This window comes from Eulemur rufifrons, chromosome 1, assembly GCF_041146395.1.
Source record: "Eulemur rufifrons isolate Redbay chromosome 1, OSU_ERuf_1, whole genome shotgun sequence".
Lineage (NCBI taxonomy): Eukaryota > Metazoa > Chordata > Mammalia > Primates > Lemuridae > Eulemur > Eulemur rufifrons.
Window position 1 is genome coordinate 4,407,631 of NC_090983.1, and position 22,353 is coordinate 4,429,983.

The 22,353-nt window shown below is 49.5% G+C and overlaps 1 protein-coding gene across 3 annotated transcripts in view; it reads right to left on the bottom strand.

Annotated features, from left to right (window-relative positions):
• Nucleotides 1–22,353, bottom strand: part of AGAP1 (ArfGAP with GTPase domain, ankyrin repeat and PH domain 1) — a 520,729-nt gene that overhangs the window by 130,909 nt on the left and 367,467 nt on the right. The window contains exon 12 of one of the 3 annotated variants that reach the window (XM_069466774.1): nt 16,250–16,408. The exons of the other annotated variants lie outside the window; for them this stretch is intronic. Within the exon in view, the coding sequence (XP_069322875.1) occupies nt 16,250–16,408 (159 nt within the window). The remainder of the gene's footprint in view (nt 1–16,249; nt 16,409–22,353) is intronic. 3 annotated transcript variants of the gene reach the window in all.

The following is a 22,353-nucleotide window of genomic DNA, read 5'->3' on the forward strand; positions in this document are numbered from 1 at the left end:
CTTTAAAGGACAGCCTTTTAAAATAGTCTAATGATATTGACCAAATGTGTCTTTCCTATTTTGACTTTTCGACAAAGATGAGAAACCATTCAGAGGGTAATCTCTAGAATTAACAATGACGTTTAAAAACCAGATTACACTTCTGCCAAAAAGCAATCAATAATTTGGCATTAATGTTAGAACACTCTTTAAAAAAGAACTTTGTCTGTACCACCAAAGTTTTACCATATAATATTTCTACCACTGTCTTGGAATTTGGGCTTTGTCCTAGTTTAAAAAAAATTATTTGAAGCTTCTGAGTAGGATCTGTGGTGAGCTTAAAGCGTTTTCTTTAACACTGCTAAAATTTTGTCAATATAGTTCCGTCAGATACTATGGTGGATCTTTGGGGAAAATTGCTTTAAAATAAAATGAAAGATAAGATTGTGTTCCAAAACATAACTGACACTTTTCCCTTTTTCCTCGAGCAGAGCCCCCGCCCCCCGTGGCTGCGGGAGGGTCAGTGGTGGGTGCAGAGAAGTGGGAGCCTGCAAGCTGGATTCATCAAAGACCAGCTCATTGCTATTCTTCCTCCCCACAGCTGCCTTTGATCCCCGGGGTGAGGTTAAAAGCAGCGACTACCCACCTGCCTCCCAGCCAGAAGAGGGGCCCTCCCTGCCTCCAGCAGCTCTGCCTCCCGGCCTCAGGAACACATCGCTCTTGCCTCTCCCCATTCCTGCAGGCTTCCCACAACCCGGAATCTTCTCTTGCATCTGCTCTCGTGTTCCTGCCCGCACACCCCTCCGTGTCCTACAGCACAGCCGTGGCCGGGACCGGCTGGCTGGCTTTTGCTCACCTTTGGGATGCTGCAGTTGCCAGCTGATCCCTCGCTGGGCTGGAGGAACCCTGGAGTCACTACGGGGAGAGAGGCCGGCTCTTCCGGACACGAGACTCGAAGGCATTTCTTACTCCATCTACCTGGGCCCACTGGGGTTATAACCCCGGCCAGACATTCGCATGCTCCCTGTTCCCCACACTCCAGCACAGACCCTTCCTCGTCCCAGATGGCTTTTACCATCAAGCCCCCTGCCCTCCATCTCCCACAGCTTCATCCCTGTTTTTAGTGTCCCCTGGGTCCCCAGGCTTTGGCTACAGAAAAGGAAGAAATAGGTGTATTTTCTTCCATGAAATTCTAGTTAGTTTCTCATTTCTAGATCTCAGGACGCTTTTTCCTAGGTGAAGGGTCTCTGTTCTTTGGGCGGAACTTGACCGATGGCCCTGCAGTGGTTTGGGGAACCGGTGGAGCACCCCGGTGCTGGGGCAGAGAGTGGCTGGGCTGCGCTGGTTCCTGCCAGCTTGGTGATGCGGCTGGAGAGACACATTGCATTTTGCTCTTGTTTTATGAGGACGTGTGGAAAATGGAAAAAAGATGCTGATATTGGTGAAAAGAGTGTGGTGCTCATAAGCTTAATATGCGAAATGGACACAAAAATGGAATTTGCTAGGCATGTTCAAAGTGGCAAATCCATATAGCTTTGGATACTCCGGGGATTTAAGCAGATCTGCTCAATTGTGAAGAAAGAGAACAAGATGATGATATGGAGACACAGTGCAGAAGAGCAGGCCGAGATGAGGCATAATTAGCAATTTCATGGTATTTTTTAGCTCCTCTGAAAGAGCACAGCCCTGCCATCAGCCCCTTTTAAATGGTATGCCTGCACTTCTTATGAATTCAACTTTATACACGTTTCCATGGAAAAGTATATATAAATGGAATTACAGGTTGTGTATGTCTAATGCAAAAATCCAAAATGCTCTCAAATCCAAAATGTTCTGAGTGCCAACATGATGCTCAAAGGAATTGCTCATTGGAACATCGTAGATTTTGGATGTTTGGATTTGGAATATTCAACCTCTACATATGAAAGTAGGGAGCTGGTACTTCTCAAAACCAGACCTATCTGTTCAAGTGTGTTAGTATTCCCTGTGGGAAGGGGCTGGGGCACACCTGGATCCAGAGCTTTGCTCCTCAGCCAGGTATTAATGTGCCCAGTCCAATTCAACTCTAAGCTGTGAGTCACTCGACTGTGGACACAGCATGTTTGTAATGATTCCATGCAGCACTGGGATGCTGCAAGCTTTAGCACTATGTGGGCCAGAACTGCACCGTAATTTTACCTGGCTGCTCTGCATCGAATCGGGCCTTACTGTACACCTGTAATTTTCTCCACTGTGGCAAGTGGCAGAATGGGGGCAGGGACCCAATGTCTTGACTCTGCCCTGACTCAGGCATCTGCTCCCCGCCAGCCCCTTCCCTGCTACCCCCCTGCAAGCCTCGAACGCCCGCCTTTGCCCTGTCCGTCCCGACTCCGTCCCGGCCAGTCGAGGAGTTCTTTCCAGCATCACAAAGGAAGACTCGCTGTATTTACTTTTTTTTATAAATTAAAGTTTCAAGCTGAATATCTCTACTGCCAAAGTGCAAGTGGAAATTCTCAAATGTTCACCTCTTAATTTGTGCTCTAACTATGGAATTCACGTTTGAAAATAATATATTCAAAACATTTTTAGATGAATACGTACTCATGGCTGAAAGAAGGTACGATCTGGCTTTCACACGAGCACCTGCATGCGGGGAGACGTGGGGGGCCCAGCCCACAGCTCAAGCTTCACGCTACACACGCCACACATGATCCTCACTAGCTATGCAACCTTGCGCAAGCTATTCAAGTGCTCTAGGACTCAGTTTTCTCATTTAGAAGTGAGGATAACGGCGTAGATTTCACATGTGATGCACATAAAGCATTTAATCCGGGGCTCAGCACAGGGCAAGTGACACTGGCTCTCCATACCATCGTATAACCCTTGGAAAATTCACTCAGCAGACACGCACTGTGCCCTACTGATGGAGACCCTGTTCTGGGCCTGGAGAACAGAGTAAACAACACGGAGCCCTCTCCCTTTAAGAAGCCTGAATTCTGGTGTGTGGGGGAGACAACAGGTAATAACAGAAATGAGTAAATGACAAAAGTTGTAAGGAAGGTGATCAGTGGTTTGCAGAACGTAAAGCAGGGAAGAGGAAGGTGGCCAAGCCTAAGCTGGGGCTCAGAACGGCTTCACTGGGAAGGTGATATCTGGTCGAACATGAGGACAGAGGGGGACACGTGTATGGGGAGAGGTCCCCAAGCACAGCATGTGAAAAGGCCCTGGGGTGACAGGGACACGCCTGCCACAACAGAGGGGTGAGATCACAGAACAGTGCTGCTGAAGCTGGTTCACAGGACGATGCCGCCTGGGGATTTCTGTGGGCATCTTTCCAAGTTACCGCCAAAAAATCAATGTTTTAATGGCTGCATAGTACCCTTCGGGGGTTATGAATCCCCTGCTTGTGGTCATGTAAGTTGGTTCTAGTTTTCAGAGAGTGTGGAAATTTAATATATTTGTAGTTACCTCCTTTTAAATAACATTAAATAAGTACACGGGAATAATATTCTATGCCACGGAAACTTTAAATGTGTATATATTTAAGTGAAAAAAGCCCATTATGACATAATGCAATTTGGGGAAATAAATAACCATGCACACACAAATTGGAAGGGTACATACCTCCAAAACTAATAGTTTTGTGTAGACTGACACTTCTAAAAAGTAGCTTATGTGCATTTTTAATTTTTCTAAAATGCAATTTTTGTTACTAGGAGAAAAAAGCAAAGATATTACTGTAAAAATTAGCAAACGGAAATGCTAGTTAACCCACTTGCTAGAAGAAAGAAGTCAGACTTACTAAAACAGGTCAAAATATGCGTAATTGACACCAACGCCACACTGAGCTCCAAATGGTGTGGTGTCTCTTTCCCGGTAAGACACACACACTATAGTACAATTATCCATGCTTCCAAACATGACAGAATTTTAAAAATGAAAAACTAACAGAGTTTTAAGGAAAATGGAAAATCATTTAAAAGGAAAAATAATTAAAAAAAAATCCCTAATTGTCCAGGAACGTGGATTAGCATGATCTTGCCATGTCTCCCAGAAGAAAGGTGTGTATAAAAGTTGGGTGCCGGCTGAAGTAATAACCTAAACCTTGACTGTTCCAGATTGTGGCATCCAGTGATAATTTTTCCAGAATGTGTGGTCTGAATGGATGCCACAGCCTTGCAAATCTCATCTGGGGGCCTGACCTGCCTGTCTCGCCGTGGCTGCCACTGTCCTCTGATTGATGGGGGCCTGACGTGCCCCCAGACTCCAATTCCCCTCCTACCCCCACCATAAAGGCGCCTTGCACAGAGACGCTTCTGGACCCAGGCTTTCCTGGACATTTCGATGTTAAAGGAAAGGATCAGCTAGCCAGATGATTTCAGAGATGTGGCTCTGGGGAGCAGAGACGCTTATTTTACTTTTTGCATTAATGCAAAGCTTGATATAAAACAAAGAATGGGTCAATAGCTGGTTTAAAGTTAAGTTGCCAATCTTGGGAAATTAAGCTTAAAATTTGGAAGTACATAAAGTAATTCTGTTTTCTAATTTTATCGGGAACTATATACATACAGGAAGTAATTCTAAAGTAGTATGCTTATGCCAGTTATCATTTCAGAGTCTGGCAAAGGACTGTTTATTTACAAACACTGTGAAAAACCCAGAGCACCTACCTAAACAGTCGGCACTTCACAAACGTAACACAGAGCAACTCTCCTGTTAGAGCTGAACTCATGAACTACAACCGGATGAAAAGACTGGGCATGAGAAGTGTACGATGTATTTATCCATAATTTTAAACCCCCTCCAGTTCTATTTTTTAAATGTAATTATAACTGTTTACTTGTAAATAAGAACGTATTTTTAGAGACTTTGAAATATACACAGAAACATTCCCCTGCAAATGTAATAAGATTTTGAAAATCCCACTGCAGAAATAATGTTGCAATTAAAATAGCATTTATAACTAAATATGTTTAAAATGTTTCTTCATATAAAAGAGTAAAATTTTAAGTCATTTAAAATAACCATCTGCTTCTGCGTGATATAAAATTTTTAGTATCATTGTATAATTAATATTAATATCACTTTCTGTTAATAACCTTATCTGTCAGATAATAAAGCAAAGATGTAACATAAGATATGTTCATTGAAAGAAGCCTAAGATGCAAAACCAAAGTAATACACGAATACTACAGGAGAAACTGGACCGTGTGAGTGAGGAAGGTCCAGCCAGCATCCCGAGCACCTGTCTCTCACCTGTCTCACAATGTGTGTCTGTCTTTGTCAGCTCCTTCAAACCATCCCATAAGGACGTGTCCATTTCATACACCATCTTCCCCAGTGCCCAAGTCTACGCCTTTCTTTCTTCTTGGCAACTCAACCTTTTTTAAAGCCCTTGAGGTCTTTCCGTTTTTGCATGTATTTATAATTTCTACAACAGGAAGCAAGGGAGGGATTGAAAAAGATTTGACTGATTTTATTCTGACAGTTGACAAAGTCACCAGGGAGACAGTATGACTGGAGTTTCTCGATCTCCCACAGAGCTCCACGGGTGCACAAGTGTGGCTCGGCCTTCGCACACACTCGTCCCTTTCCGTGGATGCCACATGCCCTTTAGTCTACCGAGTTCCTGGCAGCATTTAAGGCCCAACTGGTGTGTCCGTCTTCTTTGGGGCCACGTGTCCACATGTACACGGGGCACCACTGCACATGATAAAGTGCTCACGATACATTTGTCAAATGAACAGATGAATGAACAGAGAAGTTGCTGTGATGGTCTCAGCTGAAAACATGCCTAGCGATTCACACATTGGTGCATGACTTGATCTCGGAACACAAACACGTAGGTCTTGGCTACTCTCACCCTCGTTTTACTTCTCACTACTTGACAAAGTACATTTCAGTGTATTTAGCTATCGATTATCTGCCTCTTCTTTCGTACCTAGGGAGACCCGGGAATTCCATCTGGGCCCCTGCTCTACTCCCAGGGCCAGGGCAGAGGGTGGCGCACAGTAGGTGGTCAACAAATACTTGTGGAATAAATGAAGTTACACATGAAGTCAAATCACTGCTGTGAAATGCACCTAATCTAGATAATCCCATTTAATTTCGCACTGGTTTTACCTATGATTCAGAAACGAGTCGAGATAAGCTAAGGTAGGAAACTCAGTTTCAACTCTGACTACTCGTACTGATCTTAAAAACATGCTGCTGTGCTCCACGGTCAGAGTTTTCCTCCAGAAACTGCCTTCACTGTGATCAGCATACTCTGTTCTGCATAAGGGCCACCAGCTCGGCTGAGCAATAGTTTCCAAAGCAGCACACAAGGCATTAAGATACTCCTAAAAATTCAAAGCATTATATCACATAAAACTGGCAGAGATCTTGGTGCTCATTTTGCATGTCTGACAAGCCAACCCCCCCACCTTCCAAATGGCCCCTTCCTTTTTGGGGATGCCCTAGCTACTGCCCACCTATGCTCATTCACCAACCCAGCAGAATTACTGAGTGAGGACACAGTGACAACGCGCCGGGCACAGCTCTGGGTGTTCAGGAACACGGAAACAAATAAGACCTGAAGCCTCTCTTCTCGTGGAGTTTACGTTAGTGCAGGAGAGGACAGATAAGAACACAAAGCAGGATCATTTCAGACAGAGACAAGTACTAGGAAAAGACAATACAGCAGGGGTAAAGGGATCGCTTTGACCGGGTAGGAGACAAACAAGAGTGTGCCCCAAGTGAGCCAAGTCGCGACAAATGCTGAGGAAACAACGAAGTCTGGGGAGTCACGAAAGGGACCGACGGGGCCATCTGAGGCGAAGTGGACACGTGGGCGCCGTTTCTGAGCAGAAACCTGGATGATACGGGCGATGACTCACCCCAGATCTCAGCAGAGCTGCTGGCTGGAGCCGTGGAGAGGGGAGAGGGAAACAGGGGCCAGATCAGCTGGGCCTTGTCTGGCAGAATACAGCATCAGGAACACATTCCCTGGGCACTGGGAAGCCCTAGTGTTGGTGCGGGGCTGAGGCAATCTGGTTTGTTACCAGTTCATCACGCTTTTTTTTTTTTTTTTTTTTTTAGATGAATTTGGCCGCGGTGAGGAAGGACTTTAGGGAAGTGAGAATACCAGCCAGGAGGGGCGCTGGGACCAGCAGGCGGAGCGGGAGCAGAACCAGAGATGCAGGTAGGCGGGCAGACCCAGCTTGTATTCTTGGAGGTCAGCGGAGCAAACCAAGCAAATGCACTGTTTCTGCGGGGTGAGGTTAAGGGATGTATGAGCCACTCTCTCTGTTTGTGTCCTGAACATGGGAGGTCAGACAGTGAAAGGCAGGTGAGAACACAGATATTCAGGATGAAATCTGAGCTCTACTTTGAATACGCTGAGTGTGAGCTGCCCAGCTGCCTTCCAAGTAGGTATCTGGCTACTTGTGTGCCGGGGAGGAGAGAGGTCACGGCTGGGGACATGACCTTGGGAGTCTCCCAAGTTTAGATGGGTGGTCAGGCCTACTCTAGGAGGAGTCCATGGAGCAGAGGACGGAGGTGCGTTCTGGGCCATGTCTGTCACCTGAGGTCTGGCAGTGAAGGAAGACAACAGAGAACAACAGGGAAACCCAGAGAAGTCTGGAGCAGGGAGGGTTTCACGCGAGCTGGGCAGTCAACAGGGCCCCCGCTGCTAGGAAGCAGACTGCCAAGGAACTGAGGTGTGCCCAGGCCCACGGGGCTGACGAGGACAGGAGTGGCCTTCATGGAGGCTGGCATGGAGGACAGGGGTGGAGGAGTCAGGGAGGACATGGGAGGTGAGTGACCGGAGACACTGAGCACAGACAAGGAAGGGGTGCAAGCTGCAGAGGGCCAAGGAGTCAGGGCGAGCGCTGTCAGGCAGGTGTGTGCACGGAAGGAGCCATCTGGGGACTGGGAGAAGCGGATGGGACAGGACAGAGTGGGTATCTGCAGAAACAGAGTCCCCTGGAGGATGAGGTGATGGGCTGAGAGGTGGAAGGGGCACATTCTTCAAGGGCAGGGGTCCCCACCCCTCGTACAAGCAAGAACAGAGCAATGTGGTAGCCCCAGACGCCGTGGGTCTGGGTGTGGGAGACAGTGAGGGCCTCCCCTGTTTCCTGGGTGAAGGATGAAGAGGACCGTCAGGTGAGTGGGAGAGTAGGAGACGCCAGAGGAAAAAGCAGGAAACGGGCATTTTGAAATACTACATTGCATCACACTACTGTGTGCTACTTTGTGCTAAGATTGTCCTTCCTGCAACTTCTACCCATTGCTCCTAGTTCAAGTCTCTGGGTTTATGAAAAATAAGGCTAATATTTCATACTCATCACCACTGTTTGCACATATCATTCAGGTCCCTCTGAAAGAGTGGTCCTCAACCCTGGCTGCACATTCGAAACCCCAGGGGAACACGGCACTGCTGGGCTCCATCCCAGCCAAATGAATCCCATTGCTAGCAGGAGACGCCAGGAATTGGCACTTTTAAAATTCACCCCCAAGAGCATTAATACAAAGCACAGCCAGTTTGAGAACGCCTTCCCCAGAGGCTCTTCCTGCCCCCCCCCCATCTCTCAACCTCTCTGGACGTGTGTTTCAGACCCTTCCCCACACCCCAACCCTCTGCTGTGGATACTTCCCAATTTGCCAACGTCTTTCTCTTTCTCAAAACGTGGCCCCACAAGCACAGCCAGCAGGCCCAGCTCAGAGCATGGGAGGCGCTCAGAGGCCTTTCTCGCCCTCGTGCTCAAGACTGAGCCTTGCATCACTTTTGCAGACAAGCTGCGCCCGGGCCCTCCCCAGCAAGGGTCAGTGCCCTGCCCCACTGTTCCTACAGTTGGCTTGCTGAACCTGCATTCAAGATTTTATCTCTAAGTTTCACTTTGTTAGTTTCAACCCATTTTGTAGTCTCTCAGTCTGGAGATTTAGATTTAGATTATGTCTCTCAACGTGTGTCGTCCACACGTCTGATGCCCTTACGCTCCGTGTCCTCGCCTGCGGGGTTTGCCTGACCCCTGCCACGCGCTTGCAGGCAGCTAGAAGAGTGACTGAGGGAACAGCTGAGTGACAGTTAAGACGCAGCCTGTCTGCATCCAGCCTTGACCACCGACCTGGTGCGCTAAGCATAACTGCCCTCTACCTCCGTGTGCTCGCATAAAACGGGAGTCACACCAGCCCTCATCTTGTGGGGTCCTGTGCCCAGCAAGCAGCAAGTGTTCAATGACTGTCACGTCTGTCATCACTGGTAGCAGCAGCAGGACTGCCTGGGGCTGGCTGTGCCCCCGAGCCGGGGTGCACGGTCTGGGGAGCTGTGTTGAAAGCACCCTGTGGACAAGGCATGGACTTGGGGTGGCCCCAGTAACCTTCTTGGAAAAGGAAACTGGTTTCCATTTCTTTGGGAAGGGTCCTCATTTAGTTCATGGAGCAAGGCAGCAGGGGCAGCTGGAAGGGCCACAGGAGCACAGTCTAGATCAGGCTTTCCTGACTGCGACACTCCTGACTTTGGGGCTGAATAACTCTCGGTGCAGGAGCTCTTCTCTGCTCTGCGGGATACTCAGCAGCAACCGTGGCTTCTCCCCACTAGATTCCAGTAGCATTCTCTTCCCCCATGTGACAACCAAAAGTGTCTCCAGACATCACAAATGTCCCCTTGGGGGACAGAGTCCCCACTGGTCTAGGTGAAGACACACTGAGGGCCAGGAGGCAAAGAGGCCGGCCCAGGTGCCCCGGCAGCAGCCCTGTTCTGCCGTCTGTTCACGACGATTTTCAGATCCCTGCCTCAGTGACGGGAGGGTGGCTGCCTGCAGCCATGCCAGCCCTGGCCCCGCTCTGCTCGCCAGGGCAGCCCCGATGGGCTGTCTCTCATGGTCAGCAGCTGCTGCTGAAAATAGCCGATCGGAAGGAGTGAAGCACAAAGTTACAATGTTCTGATTGGGAGGAAAAAACCACCTTTCACCCCCCGTGTCCAGTCACCCTAGGACGCTCCTGCTGCCTCCCGGCCTCACGCAGAGAGAGGAAAGCAGGCTCTGCGCACAGAGGGAACCGGGGCCACTCTTTTAATTAGGCCGGCCAGCCTGGAGAGCGGACCAGCCCCCGGCGGCGAGACAAGGAGGCCCGGCTTTGAGAGATGAGAGCCCAGGGGCCTTTAACACCAGGCTGAGCTGAGGTGAGGACAAACCCCAGGGAATGCTCTTTGAAGGCCGGCCAAGATTTGGGAGGAACTGATAAAGGAAACTTCGGGATCGGTGAGGGGAGAGAACGCACATCCATATTATAATGTATTTCCTTGAAAAGCAAGTGCCATAAAAAGACAAATAAATTGTACAATACAATGTTTTAATACTAAGCGTCCATGTCTCCTTTAAAAAAACAGCAGAGGCGAAGACTATAAGCTTTGAAACCAGAAAGACCTGGGTCTGAACTGTGGCTAATTATTAAAAGTGTGGTCTCAGTTTCTCAGCCTTTTGAACCGCAGTCATCAGACAGAGATGATGATTCTCGGGGCACAAGCATGAGACAGGAAGCCCACGACAAGGGAGGCAGGAGACACAGGTACTGCCCCGCCCCCCACCCCCAGCCAACTAAAATCCTCCTACAGATTAAGCCTCCTGGTCAGAGACCAGTAGTGTCACACTACTACCACCTCCTGGTCACGTCCTAAAATTGTCAGCATAACATCCAAGGAGGGCAAAAAATGCTCAAAATGTAAAAACTAAAACTGATGAACTGGCAGTCAGTATCCCGGGAAGCCACAGCTACGGCGTGCCTGCTGGAAACTGTGGTCTCAAATGCAGGGCTGCCGACCCTTCCTGGGCTGGCTCTGGGACGGGAGCAATGAAAGGAAGTGCAGGACAGGCAGCTTCCAAGATGGAAACTCATGTTTCTACCCCCCATCACTAAAACAGCCGTGCAAAAAATTTTTAATGGGAAAAAATATCTGACAGCAAAAACTCAAACGCTTTCAATTCAGGATTGGCTGTCCCATAACCACAGCGTCTAGTGGGAAGACACACGATGAGATGGTTAGAAGGAAACACGGACTGAAGTTCACATGCATGCGCGCGCGCGCACACACACACACACACACACACATGCAGGTGTGACGTGCGTCTTCCATGTGGAAGAGTGAAGGATGCACATGGTGTCAGTGCTCGCTGCTGACGAGGCTGCACGGTGGCCTGGGGGAGGCAGGGTGAGGGTTGAAGAGCTCACAGAAGAGTCATGTGAAGAGATGCAATATTAACAGTGACGGCCGGTCAGCGTGGCAGAAGATAAATGGCTGGATTGAAGCAATCAGGGAAGGGGTGGAGCCATCAGAACAACCTGACAGTCCAGAGGTGGAGGGAGGCGGCTGCCACGACGACAGCAACAGCCACGGCTGAGGCCGTAGCCAAGGCTGGCACTTGCAGGAGACGGTGGGGGGCCGGCCAGGCTCGCCCAGACACTCAGGTCGGCAGGCAGACAGATGCACGGGCCGCGGCAGCAGCTTTGCCCCTCAGCACAGGTGCGGTGTGTCTAAAAACGCATCCTGCCTTGAAGTGAGATATGACAACCAGGTATGCTACAAATGACCCCCTAGAGCCTCCGCTACTCACAGTGATGCTAACTCTTGGCTAACACTTCTGGAGAAAATTACCTATGGAGAAAATGATTAATCAAAAAAAAATTACAGTCTTCCAATAAGATTCAGGAAAACCCTCAGCCAATAGTTGTTGCAGAGATAATTGTTCTGAATCTATCAATAAACCTAAGCTGCCCCTTCATTGACTGCACACACCAATTTCTTTCACCGGGATTATAAGTTGGTGTTCACGGGCTCCCTACTGCCATTACAGTGATAAACAGTTTAAACCACAACAGGATCTGACATGTAGATCAATTCTGGGTCCATAAAGAATCTACACAAGAGGTTCCAGGACAGGAATTTACAGCCACCAGTTTTTATTCTCTCTTGCTGCAAAAATTACTTCTGTCAAACACTTAGGAGAGTGAGAAAAAATGTAAAAAAATTAATTTTTCATGTATTCCTGGAACAGCCTTTTTCAATGCAGAAGCTCAAGATGAATATGTTCCTGCATTTAAAAAATTACGCCGAGCAGCATGTGGTACTCAGCGGAAGAGGGATCCAATCCTCAGTGCAGCTCGCGAGCTGGCAGACGGCAATTTGAAACCCTGAACCGAGCTGTCTGGATTTTCTCTAAGGGCAGATGTGGGTCTCATGTTAGCGACGCCAAATTACATTAGACATTTAATTTTAAAGCTCAGGTACTTAGATGTAAAACCTTACAACAGTAGTAGTCATAAAGCAGGGGGCATTCTGTTTCACAGAGTGGGGTCTTCTTTTCTTCTCCCCTTAATTTAACTGGCACCTCCTGTTTTGTAGGTTGCCCACTACAAAGGAATTTATCTAATTAGGAGTCGCTCACGGCGGCTTGAAAGACAGAAACCCTGAGGGTACCGGTGTGTCCAGAGAGGAAGACTTTGAAGACTTCTATGGAGCCAAAGTCTTAATTTAGGGCGGACAAGGGGGCAAAGAAACACTGAATCCTAATGTTGTTGTTATTATTATGCTCTACAGTGGAAGTGAGCGGCAACGGGAGGCCTGCGCGCCCATACGTGGGCACTCGTATTCACGGCTGCTTGGCACCCCTCAGTCCTGCTGCCGGCGCAGAGCAAGCCTTGTACGACTCTGAAATCCAAACCAGAGACTGGGTGGGGGGCGGAGACAAAATGATTAAAAAATGAAGGGAGGGGGCATGTATCAACTGCCACTTAAAAAGAAAAAGCATGACAGAAAGCCCTTAATCATGTTTGCTTCTTTTGTGATTATTTTCCAAGCACTGCAGGGAATGTTTATGCCAAAGTTGAGGTCTTGAAATCCGTTCGTAAACACGTTTTCTTGAAGTTGCCCATCAGATCCCGCGCCCTGGTGTTCACTGGAAATGTCTGGGGCCACTTGCCAAGTCCACGTGCTGAAGGCAAGGCTGGTGCTAACAGAGGGAGGCTGGACAGCACCCTCGGCTCGGGCAGACGGGGCTGTATCCAGCAGGCCGGGCTGGAGCCTGGGGCCCTGCATTTCTAGCCGACGCCCAGGAGCTGGCAGATGCCCTCGGGTCTGTGGACCACACTCTGGGGAGCCAGGATTTAGAGGAGCAGTTCTCAAACCCTGGCGTGCAACATGATCCGATAGGGGGCTTGGTAATTCAAGGCTGCTGGGTCCTGTCACCTGAGTTTTAGATTCTGGGTCTGGATTGGGGCCCGAGAATGTGCATTTCCAAGCAGTTCCCAGGGGCTGCCGCTGCCGTCCAAGAAGCACAGCCTGAGAAGCAGCGATGGAGAGTGAGGCCTGGAGTCAGGCAAGTTACCAGGACGTGACTTCAGACAAGCAATATCCAACCCTTCTATGCCGGAATCTCCTCACCTGTGAAATGGAGCCAACGGCAGGGTCGAGTCTGTGATGACAGGATGAGATCATGCACATCAAGCCCTCAGTAAATATTAACTCACTATTATTATTACTATCATCGTTTCCCTTTTCCAAAATATTTTGGGTATGACGTGAATCAGTCCTTAGGAAACGCAGGCATCAAGGAAGTTCCCTGCACAACCCAGGAATCATACTTCCGTGTGCCACTCTGTTGTCTTTCCGGATCTTTGTTCTTTAAAATGTCAGCTTCGAGTCTTAAAATAAGACGCCAGTTTGGCCGTGTTGGCCTCTCCACGCTCATCTCTTCTCGTCTCGCCTCGCTGTGCGGCGCCCCAACCGACACCGTCCACCGCGCCGAGGCTCCTCCGCTGCTCCATGTCCCTTCCCTCCTCTCCGAGTCTTTGTCCACATTGCCCCAATGCTTATAATAACTTCCTCCTGCTGTTCTGCACAAAAAAATCCATCTGGTTCTTTAACCGTTGCTCAAGTTTGATTCTCTTGGGGAAGTTTTCCTTAATTAACTCTGTAAGTCCTAAGCTCCCTGCGCAGTCAGCCCTGGGCTTTCCCTAGGGCCCCACCCGGGGTGCTGGCGGGCTGACTCCTGGGGTGGGCACACGCTTGTGTACACACTCATGTTCCTTATCTCTTGCGTTCAGGGTTCAAGATCTGTGAGGTCAAGGAGCACCCTGGTCTTTAACAGACACCCATGTGTGTTAATAGACAAGAAATTGCTTTGTAAATACAAAAACAGCATCCAAATGTAGGTGACTTCAGTCTCATACGGGCACCGCAGAAATACTCAAGTACAGACCGACGCAGTCCACTTCCGTGGAAGGAGACTTCCCACCCAACCGAGGGTCTGGAAAGAAAGGAGTCATGATTTGGTGGTGTGGAAATGCCTACTGTATACGTGCAGCGCCAGACACAAAGAGCTGTAAAGTTCTCCAGTGAGTCTTTATCAGAGAGAGAAGTGTACAAAAAAAAAATTTGTATAGAACGGATTTTAGATTAATATACTACTTCAAATGCCTTTTCTATAAAAACATTCTTAGAGTAGGAGGCAAAGAGTTGGGGTGATCACTGCTTTTAGGAACTTGTTCCTCAAGTCCCCCTTCCTGAATATAATTCCTGCAGCACAAAAGGCACAGAACCCGAATGCCGTCGCCCTGATCAGACTGTGTGGTGCCTCGGTGGTTCTGCGAGGAGGAAAGCCTTAGAACACAGAAGCTGCCTGGCAAGGCCGGGACTCGTCCACGTCACACACGCACCAGGCTCTAGGAGGCCGGGCCTGGAGCTCCCCACGCCCTCGAATGTGGCTGTGTGTGCGTGCACCTTCACAGGAAGGCAGTGACAGACATAAACCTCACTAGCAATACTGATTGATAATCAGCATTTTAAAGTATTTGATAACGAAATAATTAAATATGTGAACTGCTTGCTCTTCCTAAAAAGGTAACCTTGATAATGTTAATAGCCGATACTCGGTAAAGGAAGCCACGTACCAGGTGTCATGCCACATGGCTAATGACTACTCAAGGGAGGGAGAACGTGTCCACTGAACAGATGCGAAAACAGAGGCTCGTGGAGGTAAGGGCTGCTGCTCACGGCTGGTGGGGGCTGTGGTTGAAGCACACAGAAGGCTGAGGAAAGGTGGACCAGGCCTTCTGGGGCAGGCGAGGTTAGGAAGGGCGTAAACTGTAGCAGGTTAATTTATAATAACTTGAAATCCCCTTCACTGGGGTTCCCAAGGTATCACCACGATTGCAGATGAAAGGCAGAGAGGAGGCTGCAGGCAGACCTTTGCTATCTGCCAAAGCGTCTTCTTCTGGGTGAGGCAGGAGCCCTGGAGCTGGAAATGGGAACAGGCCGGGCCCAGCGCAGCGGGCGACGCTGAGGTTCGCCCCCAGCCACAGGCTGTTCGAGACCCACGCTGGCCTGGCGGCCTTGGAGGCGCCACCCTGACCGCACTGCTGGCTTGGTCGAGGGACATCTTCCTCTAAGGCTCTCATATGGCAGCATCTGCCAGAGAAGCGCGGAGTAACTAGAAATAAGGATGATGTTTACCCAAAGCAAACGTCCTGCTGCCGCAGCTGGTGGGTCTACAGGGAAGACCTGATGCTGAATCTTTTAATTAGAACAAATTATGCTAAGATTACTCTCAAACCCTGTCTGATAGATTACATACAACAGTGGGAATTCCTTTAAATACCGGTGAACAGGCCATAGACAAAATGCCACAGGCAAAGCACGCCGCAGCCAGCCAGTGTGCCCTCCACGCTGCATAATTCATGTTCTCGCACGCACGTCGAGACAGTTGCCAGTGTGCACGTTCGTTTCCCAAGGAGCTGGCCATACTTTTCGGAAAAAGAAAAAATGCTGAAGGAAGTCTAGGGCCGAGGGATTACAGAGGAGACTCTCCGGAATTTAGAGGGTACACCAGGGATTCTGGAAAATGGACAAGGGGAACGAATTAACCCTAACGATATAAAACGTGCACTAATAGTGTAAGTGCAGGCCACACCGTGCAGGGCAGTGTGATCAGGGACATAAAACCGGATGTTACTTCTCGGCTCCACCACCTCCGTATCATGTGACCCTGGGTAAGCCACTTGCCCTGTCCACAGCCTCGATTTCCAAATCTGTCAGATGGGGATGAACGTGTATTGCCTGCACTAAAGAGACACACATGAGATGACGTGGGGAGACAGCTCCACAGATGAAAGACGAGACGTGCCCGCTACTGCAGCGGCCCCGCAGGTGCTGTGCCCTGAATGGAGCACGAGAGCGCGGGGCACCACGTCCAGCCCCCGGCTGACAACGGAGGACGCTCAAGTGGCCGCGGGTCCGTGGGGCTGTGCCCCCTCTTACCACTGCTGATGGCCGAGTTTGCAATGACCGCAGCCTCACTCCACTGGTCGGCACTGGAGACTGAGTAGGAGCGCTGGTGCATGCCGTCGGGTCGGCTGTTGAAGGAGACCAGGCTGACGCCGCTTGCCATCTGAGACCCAGATGCACTAGTGACATTCCCTAGGAATAAACAAGTCAGGTGAACACCACGGCGGACTGCAGCCCACAGAAGCCAGCACGCGTCAGTCTAGGGGCCTGTGTGCTGGCACACAACGTACCTTACCACAGGAGCCGCCCTCCTCCTGCCTACCTGGACGATGGCAGCCACAGACAGCAAACACTCAAGAGGAATAAAAGGGTGACGCCGATCTTGATGGCGCTTGACAGAGCAAAGCGAAGGAAGCTGATGCTCAGGTGACTGCACACGAAACAACCCTAAACAAAGACACGCAGCCCAGCCGTGACCTCTACACCGTGAGGAGGTGAAGACAAAAGACCCCGTCAGTCCTGGGAAAAGCATCCGGCAGGCCGGCAAGAGGGCGAGACAGGAGCCCGGCAGTGTCACCTTATCAATGGCACTGGAAACGATCACCAATTGGGAGTCCCCTGCCTAGTGCCCGCGGATTATTTTCATGGCGAAGCTACACTTTATGATCAACACAAATCAAAGTCCCTAGACACGACACAGAGGGGACGCAGACCCTTAAACCAGTAAGTTTACTCTTAACCTTGAAAAGACGAAGCAGAGGAAAAATAACTCAGCGACTTCATAGCGCACATGGGCTGTGATGAAAAATGATTCCATTGTATACTTAATGATTTGAATCAGTTGCTCAGCATCAAAATGAATTATTATCTGGTCACACCAATTTTAGACTCAAAAACATAATTAAGTGCCTTTCTCTAAAGCTCAGCCAGTCACACCTTGCTGCTGGGGAATTAGTTAGTTAGATCCACATGTGGGTCTTCAGAGGTATTAGGGCTTTTTATTTATTTTTTTTAACTTTCTTCTGATTGTTTTAGTTCAGAACTAATTAAGTTCTAAACTGTTTCAACAGAAGTTTTTCATAGTGCAGGATTTTAAATACGCAGCCATATTAGTCGTTCCTAAATGTGGCCAATTACCAGAATTTCCCGTGGAGCTTTTTAAAAATAGAGGCTTCAAAAACTACAGATTTTGATTCAGAAGCTCTGGGGCTGGGGAGAATATGCATTTTCAAAAGCACTCAGGTGGTTCGGCGAGCAGCCAGGGGTAGGAACCAGGGCTCCCCTCACACAGGCGACCTCATTGTGGTCCCGTGCGGCATCGAGAGCCACAAAACCACGTCCCGACGCGCGGTGTGCGAGCCGTACAACAAAATAAGTGATTAACGAGAAGGAAGGGTTTAGCTTTTAAAAATACATTCCTACCTTAAAAAAAAGATCCCCGTTTTATGCTGCTGTCTGACTGGGTACATTCTGAATGTCACGAGGGGAATTATTCATAGATGGTCTAGCTGGTTCCAGAAAAGAGCCACAAGTGACACCCAGGAAGGCCACGGATCTTCCCAGCTGGAGAGCGGTCCTTGGACCACCAGCAGTGCGTCGCCAGGGCACGTTAGAAACGCAGAATCCCAGCACCTGCCTTTTCGTGAGATCCCGGGGGATCCGTGTGCACGTTGGAGTTTGAGTGGACGTGCTACAGAGCTCAGGTTAATGAAAACAACCAGCACCCAAACCAGAAAGTAACTACTGAAATGAAACAGAAACTAACCAGAGCTCTGCACCACCACAGACCACTGTCACTAAAGGCGCTCAGGTCTTGGCCCCCGGCTCAGGTGTTCGCTAATCCCCCATCACACCTTCCCTACCCCACACAGCTCTGATGTTTTAAGAGCTTGATTTGAGGGCTTGGACGAGCCCTAACCCTAGAAACGCACAGGGCTGCTCCGAGTCCCACCGCAGCGTGACAGGGCTGCGCTGATACTCCCACTCCTGTGCCTGGACTAAGCCTCCAGCAGCCGTGGGAGGTGGGCTAGGCACCTGGCACTAGGGGAGCACCACATGTTCCTCCCAGATTCTCCACGTGCCACCACAGAGGCCAACCTGTAGCTGTCCTATGGGTCTGGGACACCTTGGCCGGGTCTGTATCATGACAGGGCATTCAGACCCACAGTGGGCAGCAGCCCTGCAGAGCATACGACATGCTCCCACCGGAAGGGGTGTGGCTGGGTCTCCTCCTGCAGCCTGTGCCCCCCGTGTTCCTGCTGCACCCCTTCTCTGGCCTGCTCTCCTCCTGGGCAGGCACCCAGATGAGCGGCATTCACCCAACAGCTCCAGCACCTTCTGGCTTCTCACTGAGCTCAAGCAATGGGGAGCACAGTGGGAATGGAGTGAGATGGGGGTTTGTGCCTGGGCTCCCTCCCTGAGCAGCCTTGCTAGAGTGCCCCCACTCTCTTTGGCCCTTGGGTGGGCTCGGCAGTACTTCCGCCAGCCCTGCTGCTGCACTGTTCCCTATCTTCCCTTCCCCACGGGGACCCTCACCCCACACACCCACCCACTGAAGCAGCATTTGGGGAATTGGTGCCTCCCAAGAGTGGCTCCCAGCTCCCTTGGCCCGTTCCTGCTTTCATCACCTGAATTCCAAGCAAACGAGGCTTCAGGACATTGCTAAGATGTTTATGGGTGAAAGGATATGGGAAAGGTGGAAAAAGAATCGTGGAAAAGAACAATGAGATGATACATGCAAGACACATGAGACACCACCTTTGCTGTGACCAACTGCTACGCCAGGCTCCTCTGAGCCCGTCCCACCTGCAGGGACACCTGCCATGTGGCTAGAATGTCAAGGAGATAATTCCTTCCTCACTATAATGCCCATTTGGACCTCTGACAAGTCATCATCAACTGTGGAATCTGTCCACAAACTTCATCTTATACCAGCTTTAGGCACACAAGGTCCAAATACCTGAAAACCAAAAAATAATTTTTCTGTCCATCCATCCATCCATCTTTGGTTTGACGATGACAATATGGCACTTAATATAGTGCCACTTCCTGTCCTCATTCCCCTTAGAGAGTGATTCCCTGAGGACAACCAGTCTAAAAACCTTCTAAAACGATTTCCTTTAAAAGGCAGAGGAAGTCACTTTAGTGCATCCATCACTCACTGTTTGAAATAAAACTCTAGAAATAAGTATCAACATGCACATAGTGATGTCCAAATCCATCTAAACTCAAGCAGGGGGCATGCAAAATGTTCGGAGGGAGATAAGTGATAAAGAACTCATCTAACTTTTATAAGTTCTTCATCTCAAGGCCACACATCACACTGGGGCAGAAGGAAGGGGGAGAGTCCTCAAAACGTATACACTGAGAGACAACAGGTTACTGCTGCTAATGGATGCATGGCTGGTCCACTGGTTTCTGAATCTGTGGCTGTTTGTCCAGTGAAATTCAAACACGAGTCCAACACGTTAAGATGCTGGTGGGGCAGCTCTGGGGTATGGCTCAGAGTCTACCTTCTGCCTTCTGCCTTCTTGGAGGGTCCCCAAGGAGCCAAACTAGGACCTGTGGGGTGAAGAACCTCCTGGAAGGACCACATGCTCCTGCTGTCTAGATGGAAGAATCTAAAACAGCTGTGCACGGTCCCTGCAGAGAGCAGATGCTCCGACCCCTGCAGCTTGCGAGGGTCCCCTTATCCCAACCACACTGGATTCCCAGTTGTGGGACTCAACAGCAACGACACGAATGAATTCTGGCCAAATCAGGGTGTGTACATGGACACACAGTTACAAAAGTAAAATGTTAAATAAGATCCACAGACTCGTGGCCTGGAGTCTGGGTTGAGCTCATAGATGCATTTTTGCTTAGTTGACAAATTGGGAGAGTTCATCTAAAAATTGATGGTTTCTGGCATCACTTGGAAAATGAGACTATTTGGCACCGCAGGCCTGTGTGTGTGCTAGGAAACCATGAGCTGACATCTCTACCTCCCAATCTGTCTCTGGGATCTGAATCCACAGCCCTGTCTCCAGGGCTCACACCTGCCCCCCACCTGCACCCACCGCACTCAGCAACCGCCCACCTTGCTTCTGATCTTTGCTTAGTTTGAGTTACAAAACCTCTCAAAAATATGTATAGGAAGAGTCTCATTTCAGAAACAAAATAGTTCCAGTTTTCCTTTAACGGAGTAAATCTCTTTCACATATACTCATTCACTTTATTTTCTATCTGTTAAATTTTTTTTCTGGAAAAACCAAACTAATCCTGATATAAGGAAACAAAAGTATTTTCTGTGATGATGCATACATATATCCGTTTAACTGAAAGCAAAAAAATTAAGAAGGTAAGAAATATTGTTTCTGCCCTAAACATACAGTTGAGGGATCAGAAACAGGTACTCGCCTTTGAATGGAAATGCGTGAAGACACGCGCTTCGACTTTGAGGCAAACCAGTGGCCCAGAGGCAGAGCCACGGCACAAGGGACAGCCGTGTGGGCTTCACAGGGCTGTGGAAACCACCCCACACACACACCAGCGTGAGCGGTGCCGGCCACACTCCCACGTCCCAGCATTTCTGTGCTTAATTTCAGTAACTCCATCAGTCAAAGGAATAAGCAACCCTCGAAAGTTTAGGGAATATTTTTAATAACTGCATACATTTCACATCTAATTGCAGTAGGTCATAATTTCTAATGCTTATTTTTACACACACACAGTCTAACATGTAATTTCATTTTTGTTCTTGAATGACTGTCACTAATTCACTGGCCAAGTATACCGTCCCTGCTGCCAGTTTTTTCTCCGTGAGCGTCTACAATACCTGCCGCACAGGGAGTTTCCAACACTGTTGAAAATACATTTAAGCATAAAACGGAGATGCTTTGTTTAAAATCACTTCCTCCTCGCTCACAGTACTTGAGGGCCTCGGGTTCCACTGAATGGTGATTCCTCTCACGTGAAGGAGTTATTAATTAAGACTGAGGAGCTCAAGCTCTCACTTGTGGAGAAGCCAACGACTTTGTCTGATTGCCTGAGAGGTGCAGATCTTGACATGGAGACCACCCAGGACACAAGTGCTCCTGAGCACGGCTCCAAACATGGTCAAGGTCGGCCCGAAGTGCACCGGACCCACGAGGCCAGGCTCCGCTGGAGACAGCCCCGCCTGAGTGGGGGCCGCCGTGCCCACAGTCAGGCTGAAGGGCTGGGGATCCACGCCCACCTGGCCACCAACCGCCAGTGAAGACACCTGGCTCTGCCGCTGCTATAGTAGTTAGCTAAGTCGAATTCTTACACCTACCCCTGACAGCTAAAGGTGTGTTGAAGAGAAGGCCCCAGTGCTTGCCACCCAGCCACGAGTTTCAAGTACACGATGGCTAGTAAGTAGCACTGGAGCTACAGACCAGAAATGCCAGGGTCTGCGACAAGCCTGCCCCGACCCCGGCCCTAGTAATGCCCGGAGACAATGCCTCTTGATTCTGTCCCCAGCAAGGGGCCCCCTAAACATACGCCTGTTTTGCTTTAGAATTTCATTTGTGAGTCTGAGGAATAAACTACAAAGCTGGGATCTCTTAGATGTGAAAGAACTCTTAGTGCCATGGTGGGAATTTCTTTCTTTGCAAGCACGCCTCTTTCCTGGCGCGGAGGAAGTGGGTCTGACAATTGGTTCTAACTCACCAACCTCAAGTCAGGGGCAACGGACAAGAGGCCCTGAAAGGAAGCTGCTGCTCGCGGGAGCCGAGGGGACACTTGCCTGCCCCGGGGACGAGGACAAGGCAGCGGCCTCCTTCCACGCTCTCCTTCCCTCCCCCCTCCCCCTCTCTTCTACTCTCCCTGTGGCCGGTGCATCCGCCCCACCCTCCTGCCCGCAGACAGCCTTGCACGGGTCTCAGCTTCTTCACGTCTTCCGAGCACAGGCGCTGGCACCCTTTTGTTCTCTGTCATCTTTTCAGAGATGTCGACAGAGTGATAGACTTGGATGACAGGGATAGCGTCTTCCTCCAGAGGAGGGCAGATCTTTGCTGTCTGGGATAATAAAGGTACTGTCACTGTCCACGGCAAAGGTAGGGCAGGCTCGCTGACAACCCATTATAAGAGGCTGGGCTTTCCTAAACTTGGGGTTCTTCTCCTAAGATGGAAGCCAC